General features: G+C 33.6%; 1 protein-coding gene across 1 annotated transcript in view; it reads left to right on the top strand.

Annotated features, from left to right (window-relative positions):
- Positions 1 to 15,403, top strand: part of adgra2 (adhesion G protein-coupled receptor A2) — a 129,274-nt gene that overhangs the window by 97,234 nt on the left and 16,637 nt on the right. The window contains 10 exon segments of the mRNA NM_001318071.1: positions 3,893 to 4,106; positions 5,935 to 6,099; positions 6,184 to 6,382; positions 8,204 to 8,353; positions 8,436 to 8,597; positions 9,406 to 9,606; positions 11,744 to 11,933; positions 12,139 to 12,347; positions 14,178 to 14,305; positions 14,471 to 14,594. Coding sequence (NP_001305000.1) covers positions 3,893 to 4,106; positions 5,935 to 6,099; positions 6,184 to 6,382; positions 8,204 to 8,353; positions 8,436 to 8,597; positions 9,406 to 9,606; positions 11,744 to 11,933; positions 12,139 to 12,347; positions 14,178 to 14,305; positions 14,471 to 14,594 — 1,742 coding nt within the window.

The raw sequence follows: 15,403 nt of genomic DNA, 5'->3' as shown, positions 1-15,403 counted from the left end.
AATCTTTACAGCAATGTGAACATTAAGTATTCATTCATTCAGGTTGATCAGGTTTACATTTTTCTTTAGTATGCAGATTGACTCATATTTTATGTTTGTGGCTCTATATATATTGTACATGGTTGTTGTATTGTTTTTCAATTCAATTCATGTTTATTTATATAGTGTTTTTACAATGTTTTTATTTGTAAAATTTTTATTTTAATTATCATTATTATTATTTTTTTTTATGCAAAGCCCAACCAGGGACGAGGACTGCAAATTAGCTTCATGCTATATGCCCTGCGTACATGGTATCGGGTGTATATGTATAACAGTGTTGAGTGTATTGTGCCTCTTAAATAATAATAATAATAATAATAATAATAAAAATAATAATAATAATTATTATTATTATTATTATTATTATTATTATTGTTATTTAAATAACACTTAAATCATATTTAAAATTTTATTTATTATATTTAAAACTATTATTTTTTAATGATAATAATAATTGTATTAATTTGTTGACTTTATCATTATTATTGTTATTATTATTATTATTATTATTAATAATAATAATAATAATAATAATAATAATAATAATTACGTTCGTGTGGGTTTCCTTCGGGTGCTTTGGTTTTCTCCACAGTCCGAAGAAATGCGGTACAGGTGAATTGGGTAGGCTAAATTGTCCGAAGTGTATAAGTGTGAATGAGTGTGTATGGATGTTTCCCCGAGATGTGTCGCTGTTGGAAGGGCATCCGCTGCGTAAAACATGCTGGATAAGCAGGCGGTTCATTCTGCTGTGGTTACCCCAGATTAATAAAGGGACTAAGCCGAAAAGAAAATGAATGAATGAATAATAATAATAATAATAATGTTTGTAATGTTAAATTTGTTTGTTTTTAACCAGACTTTTTTACTCAAGCTCTAATGATTATGAATATGGTATAGATCTTTTGATCTTCTTTGTTTTTCCCGAAAAAGAAATGAAAAGAAAAATGCTTTTTTTTTCATAATTTATCGTAAACTGCTCCTCCTTAGTCTTTGATTATTCTTTGTAGTTTGACTGATCTGCTGCATTGCTCAATTCGTGTCTCTTAGCCAGCTAAGATCAAATATATTGGTTTAAAATTCACAATTCCTTGGACTTTTGCTACTAGGGTCTGATTAAGTTTCTCTTTGACTTTCTATTAAACCTCATGTGTGCTTTCGACATACGCTACATTTTTCCATTTCTTGGGCCTCAAACCGAGGCTCCTGTTACTGTTTTAATGTCAGCTCATTTCGCCATCTCTTCCTTTGCTGCTCTTAAACATATTTATGTTGGCCAGAAGTGAATAGCTGTGACCGACTAGGAAAGATCCCTCTGTGGCTCTCGAGTAATGAATACATATCCTCAACCCTCCACAAGAGACTGATTCACCCAGGCTGTTTCACAAGCAAAGCTGATTTTGAATCAGATGACAATAGAACACCCAAAGAACTTTATTATGCTTCCTACTACTTGTTTATGACAGAGCATAAGATTGAATTTCTCATTTCTAACAGTGCAGTATGCAAGGATTGAAGATGAACACACAAAGTAATAAAGTAGATAAAACGATATTAATTCTCATCCATGAAGTACTGAAAGTTTAAACTCATTGCATGTAATGTCTACAATGAAGAAAAGGGCCAGAATCAGAAAATCAAGAAAACATGTGTGAATCCACCAGGAGTATCGCATTCACTTGACTGAGCATTACATGGACATTTACATTCTTGATAAAAAGTTTTTTCAAAACATTACTGCTCAAAGGTTTAGGATTATAACCACAAAAGGCTGCACTTATATGATCAAACATTGTAAAACAATATTACATTTGCATATAACTTTTAATGAAATCTTCGACTAACAAAGCGAGAAAGAAATTTGTCAAATGTCAAAAAATCACTATATATATATATATATATATATATATATATATATATATATATATATATATATATATATATATATATATATAGTGATTTTTTGACATTTGACAAATGTCTTTCTCGCTTTGTTAGTAAAAAAAATGTCTTAAATTTAACTTAGTTTACTGCCTCTCGTTATCAGATTAATGTATTTCTGTATAAACTGTATCAAGTTGAATTTAAGTCTACAAGAGGATGAAGAAATAAAAAAAATACATATTTATATTGCTATAATGTTTCAATACAAGGCGACGCAGTGGCGCAGTAGGTAGTGCTGTCGCCTCACAGCAAGAAGGTCGCTGGGTCGCTGGTTTGAACCTTGGCTCAGTTGGCGTTTCTGTGTGGAGTTTGCATGTTCTCCCTGCGTTTGCGTGGGTTTCCTCTGGGTGCTCCGGTTTCCCCCACAGTCCACAGACATGCGGTACAGGTGAACTGTGTAGGCTAAATTGTCCGTAGTGTATGAGTGTGTGTGGATGTTTCCCAGAGATGGGTTGCGGCTGGAAGGGGATCTGCTGCTTAAAAATGAGCTGGATATGTTGGCGGTTAATTCCGCTGTGGCGACCCCAGATTAATAAAGGGACTAAGCCGACAAGAAATTTTTTTTTCTTGGTTTTTTTTTTGTTTGTTTTGTTTTTCAAAATAAACACATATTCCAAATTTGGCTATTGCAACACATTTTTTAAAAAGTTGGAAGAGTAAAAGATTTACCACTTTGTAATGTTGCAATTTCTTTTCACAACACTTATAAGACGTTTACAGACTGAAGAAACCAAGTGATAAAGTGTTTCAGGTTTAATTGTGTCTCATTCTTAAGTCTTAAGATGGGCAACAGTATGGGCAGTGGCGGCCACTTTAACACTTTAACATACATCACAAACTACTTAATTATTCAAAGTCTTTTTTCATGCATAACACTGCAATCTTCATAAACTAATTAAATAACTTCAACTCAAATTAATCTTCCATCCTAATTTATTTTACAAGTAACTTTATATTATGATAACACATTTTTAACATTCAAGTTAAACTTTAACAGTACAGTTGAAGTCATTTTTTTTTGCCCTCCTGTTAATTCAAAATTTTTCCCAGGTGCTCTCTAACAAAGAAATTTTCTGCATTTTCTTTAAAACAAAAATAATTATTCTGGAGTCATAAGTCTTACTTATAGTTTTAAATAAAATCAGTTTTTAATTAAAATAAAAAATTAAGGTCAGTATTATTAGCCTCCTTATGAGATATTTATATGTTTTGATTGTCAACAAACTGTTTTACAATAACTTGACCAATTATTCTTACTTTCCTAGTTAACATAACCTAGTTAAATCTTTAGATTACACTTTAATCTGAATACAACTATTTCTTGCAAAATAACAAGTAAAATATAATGCACCTATTGGGTAAGTCAAGAAAGTAGTTATTTGAAATTAGTTAAACTATCATGTTTAAAAATGTTTTGCAAAAAATCCTGTGTTTAAAAACTTGTGTTTTATGTCACTACTGAAAACAAAAATGAATGAAGGCAAAACAAAGCGAGTTGAGCTTTACTTTGACATGAGCGTGTACATCCGTTCTCCAGTACTTGCCGACTGTTTGTAAGATTAAGACTGCATTTCCTAACGTAAAACTATGTACACTCATTTTCTGATTTATAAAAGCCGATGGATAGCCAAGAACCTCCTATATTAAAAGTTTTAAAATCGCTATTGAAAACAAGTCTTATATAATCAAAAGTGGACATTTTGATGAACATGGCTAAAGTAGATTTTTTTTATTACCTGTGTCAATTTGAGGCTGAACTGCTGACGAATGTGAGAAACTGAAAATCATACTTCAAAATGCACTACAGATTCTTTATTGGAGACAGGTCGGAACTGCAGACAAGCCATGACTGTAATTTTTTTTTTTCTGTGATTCTCATGTTTATAATTCAATTAATTTTGCTTTTCAGAGGGTCCACTGGAACTGCACACATTGTCGTTATTACCCTCACAGCGGCAGGTTGTTTTTAAGGGAGACAGGCTGCCTTTCCATTGCACTGCCTCTTTGGTTGACAAAATTACTGCCCTTCACTGGCGACAAAACGGTCAGCCTGTTACCAGTGACCCTACCAAGGGAATTCATCTGGAGGAGAGTGTACAACATGACTGTACCTTCATCACAAGGTAACACATACTGTATTGAATTGAAACAGTTTGGTAATATACATTAATTCATTTTCTTTTCAGCTTAGTCTCTTTTAATCATCAGGAGTCACCAACGCTGAATGAACCACCAACTAATCGAGTAGCACAGCAGAGGCCCTTCCTGCTGCAACCCAACAATTTATCATTTTATTTATTAAGGGGTGCCACAGCAGAATGAAACACCAACTTATCCAGCATATGTTTTACGAAGCAAACCAATGCCATCAAGGCAAACTCCACACAAAATAGCATATTATATTGGAAAATTGTTTTTGCTACTTAATAAATAAATAATTAAAGTGCTATTGTAAAATAGTCCTAGGGTTGAATTTAATATATACAGTGTAAAACATATCTGTTAATTAATTAATTAATTAATTAATAGGGTGGCACTGTGGCTCAGTGGTTAGCTTTTTCACCTCACAGCAAGAAGGTCACTGATTCGAGCCCCAACTGTGTCAGTTGTTGTTTTCTGTGTGGAGTAATAATCCAGGTATTGTACCGTAATTTAAGGCACCAACCAAGGCAATGTATCACCTTAAACTATTTTTTAAAAATGTTGATAAAAGTCCCTTTTTCAAACTTTTCAACATCAGAAGTATTTTGGAAAGTATTTATTTGACAAAAAATTATAATATAAATCAAATAAAAAATCACCATCTGTAGCTTGAATCAGGAGGATGTACAGTAGATCCAGCTGGGTGGAGCTTGCTTATATGGAGTGACCTGCTTATATATTCTTCAAGCCGAGTGACTTATTGGTTAGATCTGATTGTACTGGGTGATATGGCATTGGGTCTTACTTGTTGAACAAGCACAGAAACTTATTTTATTAAATTTTTTTAAATAAAAAATAAACTGTATTATTTTTCTGTTCAATATTTATACAGTTAGTGTTAATGTACTAGTGACAAGACATAAAGAAAAAAGATTTAGGGAATAAAATGAAATTGATTTATTGTTCAATAGGGGATAAACCATTATTGACAACAATAGAAATTGTTGGAAAAATAACATTGGATTAAAAACCTACATTTTACTTTATTATTGCCTTTAGACCAGAGATGCCCACACTAGGGCCCGCGGGCCAAAGTTAACCCAAGGTAATTTAAATTTAATGTAAACTTTTTATTTATTTTATTGTTAAACTACACAAAACAGCTACCTAAAATCAAATTTTTTAATTTAAATGCTGTAACTTAGTTTGAAAGCTATATACTGTCACCCGAAGTAAAGTAGAGCACAATGGAGAGACTTGGCGAGCAAATCAAGGCAAAGGCAGATTCTGATTGACTAGTGTATTCAGTATTCAACTCCAGTGTGTTAAATAAATGTAGTTGTTCATGTTTTTGTTCCAATAAGTTAAAATTTAAAAAGTTATACTGCATTATAAAACTTGATTCAAAGTGATGCTTTCTATTTATTTTTTAAATAAATAAGGAAATTACACTTGGCAGATTAAATGTAAAATAGTTTAGTATATTTATCTTCGGCCCACCGCTCTCAATGATGTTTGGTTTTTGGCACTTCATACAAAAACATTTAGCCACCTCTGCTTTAGACATTCTTGACTATTAACAATACTGAAACTACATATCAACAACTTTTATTTTAAAAGTAGTTAAAGTAGTAGTTTTTTCTCACTTTTAAGCAGCTTAACAAATCACAACAGAATCACAGTATGGCATAATTATATATCAAATGCTGTAAATTAATTGCTTAAAATATGCGCAGCTGGTTTTCGACCATACTGTTCATGCTGAGCAACAGTACACTTAAATAATAACATGGTTCTGTTTATTTTTAGTGAACTGATCCTGTCAAACGTCCATGTTGAGGCAAGCGGTGAGTGGGAGTGTGTGGTGTCTACAGGCCGTGGGAACACCTCTTGCAGTGTGGAGATAGTGGTGCTAGAGAACAGTGCCTCCTTCTGTCCGGAGCAGAAAGTGAACAACAATCGAGGGGAGTTCAGGTAGGGGAGGTGTCCTAATGCTTTATCTGTATCCAAATAAGAATTCTCAACAAATGCATGAACTGTCTTCTGTTTGATCTTCAGGTGGCCTAGAACTCTAGCTGGCATCACCTCCTACCAGCACTGTCTGCAGCTACGCTATCCTTCCCTAACTCTAGGGGGTGGTGTGGAGCAGAAGAAGGCTTCACGTAACTGTGACCGGTCTGGACGCTGGGAGGAGGCAGACTACTCTCAGTGCCTTTATACCAATGACATCACACGCATACTACATACATTCATACTGGTTAGTGCAAAGTTCTGGTTTATTAACATATTTTTAAAAGCTGCAAGCTCCCACTGGTTAGAAGGTAATGCACTTTAGCTTTCTTTCGAAAACTTATTATGAAAATAAGATTTGTCATTGATTGACACATAACTGCTGATAGTTAGGTTCCTTTTTTGACTCACTTTATTATACAGATGTTACTACTTCAATGTGTTCCTTTTGCCGCCATTCATACCGCGGCGACGGCGGTACTTGGTGCGCCAGTTGAAGTCAGAGTTATTAGCCCCCTTTAATTATAAAGCCCCCTCCCTCCCACACCCTCCCCCACTATATATTACTAGATATTTTTCAAGACACTTTTATACAGCTTAAAGGGACATTTAAAGGCAGGTAATTAGGCAATTTATTGTAGTATGATGTTTTTTTCTGTAGACCATCGAAAGATATATAGCTTAAAGGGGATAATAATTTTGAACTTAAAATGTTTTATAAATAATTTAAAACTGCTTTTATTCTTGGCGAAATTAAACAAATGAGACTTTCTCCAGAAGAAAAAATATTATCAGACATAATATGAAAATGTCCTTGCTCTGTTAAACATAATTTGGGAAATATTTAAAAAAGGGGAAAAATTTAAAAAATTCTAATTCTTATCTTTGAAATATAGTATGTAATGATTTGAAATGCACCTTTCATTTGACAAAGTCAGATCTCCTGCCGCTTCAGAAAGGCGTCCCACAAAGTAGCATATTGGGGCCTACATTTTTTAACATTTATGTTAATGATATTGTTTCTGCTGCAGGTGATCTTAGAAATTTAGTGTAGTTTTCCCAAAAACAGTTTTGTAAACGAACAGAAATGAACAGAAACCAATGAATTTGTTGACGTGATTGAAGAGAAGGCCAATTCAATAAAGAATATAGTTGACAGTGATGAGTATTAAATGGCGCACTAGTACCAAAACGAATTGCTGCATGGTAAATAATATTGAGTTTGTAAAGGAGAGTTTTTGAAGCTGATCTGTAAATTAAATCTCCATACTCTAGAATTGGTAATACTGTTAATTTGACTAAATGCTGCATTGGAAACTCATCGAGATCTGCTTTCTAGCAGTTTTATTAACCTTTGCATAGCTAAAGTTCGCACTTTCATTTGGTCGCTACTCTTTTCAGTTTTCTGCTGCTGTTCCTTGGAATCATCTGAGGAGACCTTAAAGCTCACAGATTAACTAAAACATTTGATCTCTCAATAATTGTGACTGAGAACTTGGGTAGACACCTGACAATCAAGCTAATTATTTATACGTAAAGCTGCTGATGCTGTTGAGTTGTTTATTGATCCCCTGCTAAGATTTTGAGAGATGTGATGTTTTAGTTGATTTTTATCTAAGTCTGTGTCCAAAAAAGACCTCATAAAAAACGTATATTCTGCACTCTTAGGGGACATCATTTCAACGTGTAATTGTCCAAAAGAAATGTCTAAAAGACGTAATTTGAACACAATTGTGTTTAGTGGGAGAGCAGAGATCAAGGTCTCATAATGCAATTCACAACTGTAAATGAATGAACAACACTTTATTCTAAGAAATGCTGGGTTGTTGAAACCAAAATTGGGCAAAATTTTGACTAACTCAAACACTGGGTTAAATTAGGCCCTAATAATTTAATTAGAAAAATAAAACAGCAGTTGGCTTAGTCCCTATTACACCCAGAGCTGGATTGAAATAACTTGGCATTTTTAGAGTGTTGTGTATCACAAAATACAAAAATGTTAATTAACAGATGCTTTTTTGTACAGTGTAATACTCAAATTTTGGTTCATTTTGTCTTTCTCACTCAGATGCCTGTCAATGCCTCCAATGCCGTGACTCTGGCTCACCAAGTGCGGTCATACACACTTGAGGCTGCTGGTTTCACTGACACAGTGGATGTTCTGTATGTGGCTCAGATGATGCACAAATTCATGGATTATGTTACAGAACTGCGTGAGGTTAGTAGAGTTAGGGAGTTTAGTGGATATATTGCACTGTATATGTGTGTCCTAATATACACATTCTGCTCCTTCATCCCAGCTGTCCGAGGTGCTGGTTGAAATGGGGAGTAACCTGATGCAGGTAGATGATCAGATCCTGGCTCGGGCACAGAGAGAGGAAAGAGCCTGCAGTTCAATCGTCTATACTCTGGAGACTCTTGCTTGGCCTCAGTTGCACTCTCACGCCCAGGACCTTTCCAGAGTATGTTTTTAATTATGCCATGTTACATCAGTTAAGGCTTTTAACCAGCAAGAGTGCATTAAACTCATCAAAGTGTCAGTGAAGGCTTTTTCATTGATACAGAAGATTTGGTCACACTTTATTTTGATGGTCGGTTTGTTGAATTTACATTGCATCTACATGCCAACTAACTCTCATTAGATTACAAGTAGGATTAGGGTTAGAGTTAGGGTTAGTGTAAGCTGACATGTACTTGCAGTTTCTTATAGTCAGTTAAATGTCTGTTGAAGGAGCAGTATCAACAGAAATTAAGCAGAAAGTCTACTAATCCTCTAATGGACTATCAAAATAAAGTGTCACTGAAGAGTTTTTTTTTTTATTATTCCAACTCAATGTTGTTTTGTAAAATGTTTTATTTATTAAACAATCCAGAAACAAACTACAAAATACAATGGTTTAACCCTTATGTGGTGTTGAGGATGTTTTCATCTACTTCAGAGTGATTTTGAGTCTTAATTTGGTCACAACATTCTCTGTGTTTCAGCAAATTGAATGATATTTGGTGACAAATCTTATTTTGACACATATTTTGGGCAACTGCTTAAACAATGCACTCTTGCCAAATTTACTTAGTTAGTGGCTCTTTTGAGGAAACGACTTGTATTATAATAATTTATAATCATGCATTCTTGATTGTTGCTGATTTTCCATCATTGTACTGTCAATTTGCAACAGTATACAATAGTTAAACTAAAATATCAAACAGTAACAAAGACAATATTAATTTATTTTGAGCGCCAAATCAGGACATGTTTTTTCTTTTTTTTAGAATTCTCGTAACATTGTGATGGAGGCTCACCTAATTCGTCCTGCTCATTTCACTGGCATTAGCTGCACGGTTTATCAGAGACGAGAGGGGGCAGCTGGGAGCCAGGTGCATGATGGGGCCGATCTTTCACTTGAGCAGCAACTAAGATTTCGCTGCACCACAGGAACCCACAACACCTCACTGAATGCTTTCCATCTCAAGGTTTGTCATGGTTTGTGTGTAAGTTTGCATTCTTGATGCTGTCAGACGTATACCCTTATTAAAGAGAAGTGCACATAATCTTACTTTATGCACATGTGTGGTTAAAGAAACTATTAAACCCAATAATATTAGAGAGTTTTGAATTGAAAAACCTGTAGTATTAAAGTTCCTGGATGTAATCTCGAATTTGAACCGCTGAATTTATGGAAGCAAGTTTTTGAATTTAAATAAAAAGAGCTGAAAATTGCCTTTTGAATGTCATAACTCGTTTCTTTAAACAGAACTGAATATTTTTGAAGTGAATTCTGGAAGGTGAAAGTATAAAAATATGTGTGAAGTATTTTTTTTTGTTTAAATATAAGCAGCTTAAATAAAGAGTTAAATTTCAGGAGCTAAAACACAAACCCTGGAAATTTAAGTCATTAAAAAGCAAGCATTTGTTAATTTAACACATTTTTCAAATGTACTGTCCTGCCCCATAGACGCTGCATTAGAAATGATACGTGTATTTGTAATTTAAAGCAAAGATAATATACTACATACAATAAATACATAAAATGTTCATAAAATTAAATTAAATATTAAAACCTTTCAAGGATTATAGATGCTGATAACCATTAAACGCGTCATAACAGGCTTGTGAAAAGGGTCCATACCTTGGGCATTGATTTTTCCATACTCAAGTCTGGTAAAACGATAAAGAAAGAAACTTTTAAAATGTGCATTTTTTGTAATAATGCTGATCAAATCAATATTAAAAGCTATATTAATTGATTGATTTAATCATATTTGGTAATACTGTAAATTACACTTGACTAACATACTAAAGTATTATAATATGTAATGTATAGAAAGTCATCATACAATGTGAAAATCTATACCTTCTTTCAAAGACCTCCTAGATAAAGTTGTAGAAAGGCACAGGTATAGGAAAACATTCAAATAAAGTAATCATTTCAAAGGGGTTTGATGATTTCCCACATAGCAAAATATCTCTGGCCCAGCTTTGACCCACACAATCAGCTTTTGCTTGGCCCACATGCCACAGTGAATTACTGTACATGACTGGACCAAGCCTGGCTTCTAGACAAGGGCCAAACATGGACCATATCTGGGCCAAGTCTCAGCCAAGTTAATAAACTATAACTGAGCCTGAACTGGGCCATATATGTTGGTGGATTACGACTGCAATGAAATTGATAAACATATGAATCATTGTGCTTTAGGTGTGCTTTTTTTAAGTGACCTGATTGGTAGAATTTTTTTCTTTATTTGAAAATATTAAAGAGTTACTTTAAATGAAAGTCAAAATAGGCCACATCACATGGCCCACATATAAATTAATAACATCTGGACCAAATGCTACATTTTACATCTGGCCAAAGTATTGTGTGCCGCCTTAAAGACAGTGCCATCTCTGCCACACCAGGGCCATGTTTGGACCACATGCTATATGCCAGTGCTAGATGAAAGCCTGATGTGCCAGATTTATGCCAATTCTGGGCAGAATTCTTTGCTACCAGGGTTTTTATAGGCACTGTACTTTTGAATTAAGCTTTTTGCTTTAATTCAACTGTACTAAATTACTACTATCATCATTACAAATTTAGAATTAGAAAAATACTTTAAAACAAGACATACAAGCTTCAGTTGAAATTGCAGCATAATTTAGCTTTAACACAAACCCTTGTCAGAACATTCAGCAGCATACTTCAACCAAGAACAGAAGATTACAGTAATCATAGAAATTACAGTAAAGTAGATGGGAAAAAACCTTAAGTTCATCTACTGCAATTGGATTTATTGCAATGTAGATTACAATACATTTGCTTGCTATTATTCTATTTGCGGTTTTCTATTAACATCACACTATATTGTTTTTAAAAGCATGCTAAAATCATTATTTTTTCACAAGATATGTTGTCATGTCAATGAGAAAAACAAATGCTCTACTTGGAATTCTTGTCATAATTATCATTATCTATCATATTGCCCACAGTTAAAAGGCTTTATAAAATAGAAGTCATATAATCATGGTAAAGTATCTGAAACACGTTGCCTCAAGTGGCTTTTTGCTTTAATAGACATGTTAGGCAGGCCCTCATGTTGTCCTTTTTTGTGTTTTATTTCTGTCTAGAATGCAGTGGCTCTTGCTACAGTTTCTCTCCCTGCAACTCTTTTCCCGCCGAACGCTCCTCCTGACTGTAAACTTCAGTTTGTTGCATTTCGCAATGGAAGATTCTTCCCATTTACCAGCAATTTTACCGGACATTCGGACCTTGCCCGCAGACGAGGCATCAGCACACCTGTTATCTACGCTGGCCTTGGTGAGTTACCTTCAGCTCAAACATTCAAGGAATTGAAAACTTTCATGAATTTTTTAACAATGAGTACTTGTGTACTAATAGTGTACATGCATTTTAATAGAGGGCATAACACATCCTTGGACTTATAAAATATACAATGAAGTATAACAACATCCACTCGTCTAAAATTCTTAACTTTCATGCACATTTTTTCCCTCACTTTCAGATGGATGTAGCATGTGGAATCAGTCAGATCCCATTATTGTTTCACTACGACACACGTCACCCGGACATGACCCTGTCGCCGCCCACTGGAACTCGCAGGCATTGGGGCATCATGGGAGTTGGAGTCTTGATGGCTGTCAGCTGATTCATAGTGATGTGTCCATATCTACACTGCGCTGCTCAGTACTGAGCAATTACGCTGTGCTTCAGGTAATGCTGACACCTCTACAATTCTGTTCTCCGAATGCATTGCACAAAGCTTTGTGACACAATAAATCCAATATATCCAACATAACTTAATATATGCAACAGTGAGCTGGGTGACAACAGAGTTGAGGATCCATGTGTAGTTTATTAAGAGTTGTCAGGTAGGCAATGGCCAACAGGTATAAACCGTATCATTGAGGTAATCCAAAAGTTTAGTTGTGGTCACAGGCAAAGAGGTCGGTGCAGGCGGCAAACAGCATAAACAATTAAATAAGACAAGGATCAAAAGGCGTGGCAAGATTAGACAGGAATATTGCTTGGTAATGTTACAGGTGATTATACAACAAGACTCAGCCATGTGTGTGTGTGAGTGGTGAATATATAGTCCATGTAATCAGTTTATGATTCATATCAAGCTTTACAGTATGTGTGCAATCTGGGCGAGAACTGGAACTGGTGTGTGTGACGTGCATGATGGGATTTGAGGTCTAGTTCCGTTACATATTTGTAGTTCTCCAGCCATCTGCAACTGTTAGATCGCTGGTGATAGTGACAATAGAAAAGTGTTAATAAAATGTTAAATCATATTGAAATGGATTATATTAACCATCATTTGCAGTGTATGCCATGTCGTTTTGAGAGATGAAATAGGTTACTTATAATTATTCCCTCATAGAAATTATTTACATAGACTTTTTTGCTCATTATTAAGTCTATTTATTTACCTACGTAAATGTATATAAATATATTTATTCAGTTTCCATTAGTTTCAGTAATATTATTGAATAATATTCAAAAAATGTATTTTATGTACAATACAGCTTGAAAAGTGAAATTTTCTGTCTTATAGTAGTTATATTATATTAGAGACTTACCAAACATGTGACCGTGGTTCGATATTCATTGCAAGCCTTAAATAAAAGTAAAAAAAAAAAATATATATATATATTTATATATATATAAAAAAAATTTTTTTTCTTTCTCTTTTTCTTTTATGTGTTAAACAGAGTTATGTGCAGAAATAAAAATATGTTTGCAAATTCTTTCTGGCCTTTCTTATTATTATACACTGTAGTCAAGTATGAGGTTTCCTGACAAGTTACTAATTAATATTGACAGTAGTAAACATGCAGATATTATTTGGAGGTGAACTATCAATGCAATAGAATGAAAATTATGTCAGCTTACTGCTAATGAAATAATGTCAGCTTACTGATTAATAGTGATGATGTTGTCAGTCAAACTTAAAAATAGTTAATCAAGACATTTTATTCTACATGCCCTCAACCTGACAATACATTTTAATGTTCAGCTAGATCATGCTGGGGGTTATTTGGAAAACAACATGAATAATTGACGAATCAATACAACTAGTTATCTTGGTTGGTCATTGGTGGAAATCTGTAATTAATTCATTATTTTATATGTTTTATAAAAATATACATTACATATTTTGTATTTTTAATTAAATAATAATAATAATAATAATAATAATATAAAATCTCTATATTTAAATAGCTGCAAATGAACAAAAGCATTTGATTATAACAAAAGCATTTGATTTACTACAATTTAATGCTCCCAGTATTAGAAGTTTTGTTCTAGAATATGGTACCAAGCTGAAAAAAAAAAAAAAAAAAAAAAAAATATATATATATATATATATATATATATATATATATATATATATATATATATATATATATATATATATATATATAATTTATTTATTTTTATCTCTGTTTTGACAGCTTTGAGGTGTAAACATGCTGTAAAATCAAAAAACTGAATCTTTAAAAAATGCTTTCTCCATTTTCTTCATAAATGTTTAAGGAGATACCAGACTTCCCAGGTTCACCTTCGGTTCCAGTGGAAGTGCTTCATCCTGTGATTTACACTTGCACTGCAGTGCTGCTCCTCTGCCTCTTCACCATCATCATCACTTATATACTGCACCATAGGTATTTGTTTGACCTATTAAAAAAGTCACAGATATATTTGCTAACACTGAGGTATATTAGTTAATGTATTTTAAAGGACCCAAAAATGTTACCAGAAGGTGGTTGGCACTCACTGGAGGAGCCAAACCTGTGAAATGTTTAAACATTTTATTTTTCTACCATTAGCTCCATCAGAATCACGAGGAAGAGTTGGCACACTCTCCTGAACACTAGTTTCCATGTTGCAATGACGTCTGCAGTGTTTGCTGGAGGCATCACTCTGACAGGATACCCAATTGTATGCCAGGCAGTAAGTCACTATTTTGGTTTTGTACAAAAAAAAGTGTTTTGTTCGATTAAGTACTTTTCCCACAACTTTTCAGGGTCTTCATGGAGAATAAACAAAGGTTTGAGACAGAAACAAAATCCATACCAGAGATGGAGGAGATTTTGTGGAGATTTTCAGTAAAAAAAAAAAAAAGAAAAAGTAAAAAATAAATAAATCATGATCTTTGTTTGGCCATGAATTGTTGCAGGTTATTAAAATATAATCAAAATTAAAATAAGAAAAATGTGTATATTATGTAAACAATGTTTATTTGTGTGTATGGTTACTAGGGCTGCACTTTATCAATAAATGATAGCTGCTAAAATTATAATATAAATATAATAGAAAATAATTCATATAATAATTTAAAATTATAATTGTGATAATAGTATATCTAATATACATACGCAGACGTGTAATAAATTACTTTATGGATTGGTTGTTTGCGGGCCTAACACTACGGGGGAAAGAATTTGTGCCCCCCTAGTTTTCATAAAGCACTGTTCACTCAAAACTGAAAATTCTTTCTGTCATTAATTACTAACACTCCCATTCTATAATATGAAATAGCAATTAAATTATGAAAATTGTGAAATTAATGCTAGGCTTATAGTCTAGTGATCTAGTCCCCGTGTCAGGTCAGGGTGCGCTCACATATAGCCTTTAAAAGGTGCACGCGGCTGTTGAGCAGACACACTCTAAACTGGACTAGTGATTGATGTTAAGGCGAGTAGCCTAATACATTACATGTTTTGGTTAACTAATTATTTTAATACAACTCTCTTGAGCTC

Source organism: Danio rerio, chromosome 8, assembly GCF_052040795.2.
Source record: "Danio rerio strain M-AB ecotype USA chromosome 8, GRCz13ab, whole genome shotgun sequence".
In the NCBI taxonomy this organism is placed as follows: Eukaryota; Metazoa; Chordata; class Actinopteri; order Cypriniformes; family Danionidae; genus Danio; species Danio rerio.
Note: the sequence above shows the minus strand (reverse complement) of the source record. Positions and strands in the feature narration are given on the sequence as shown.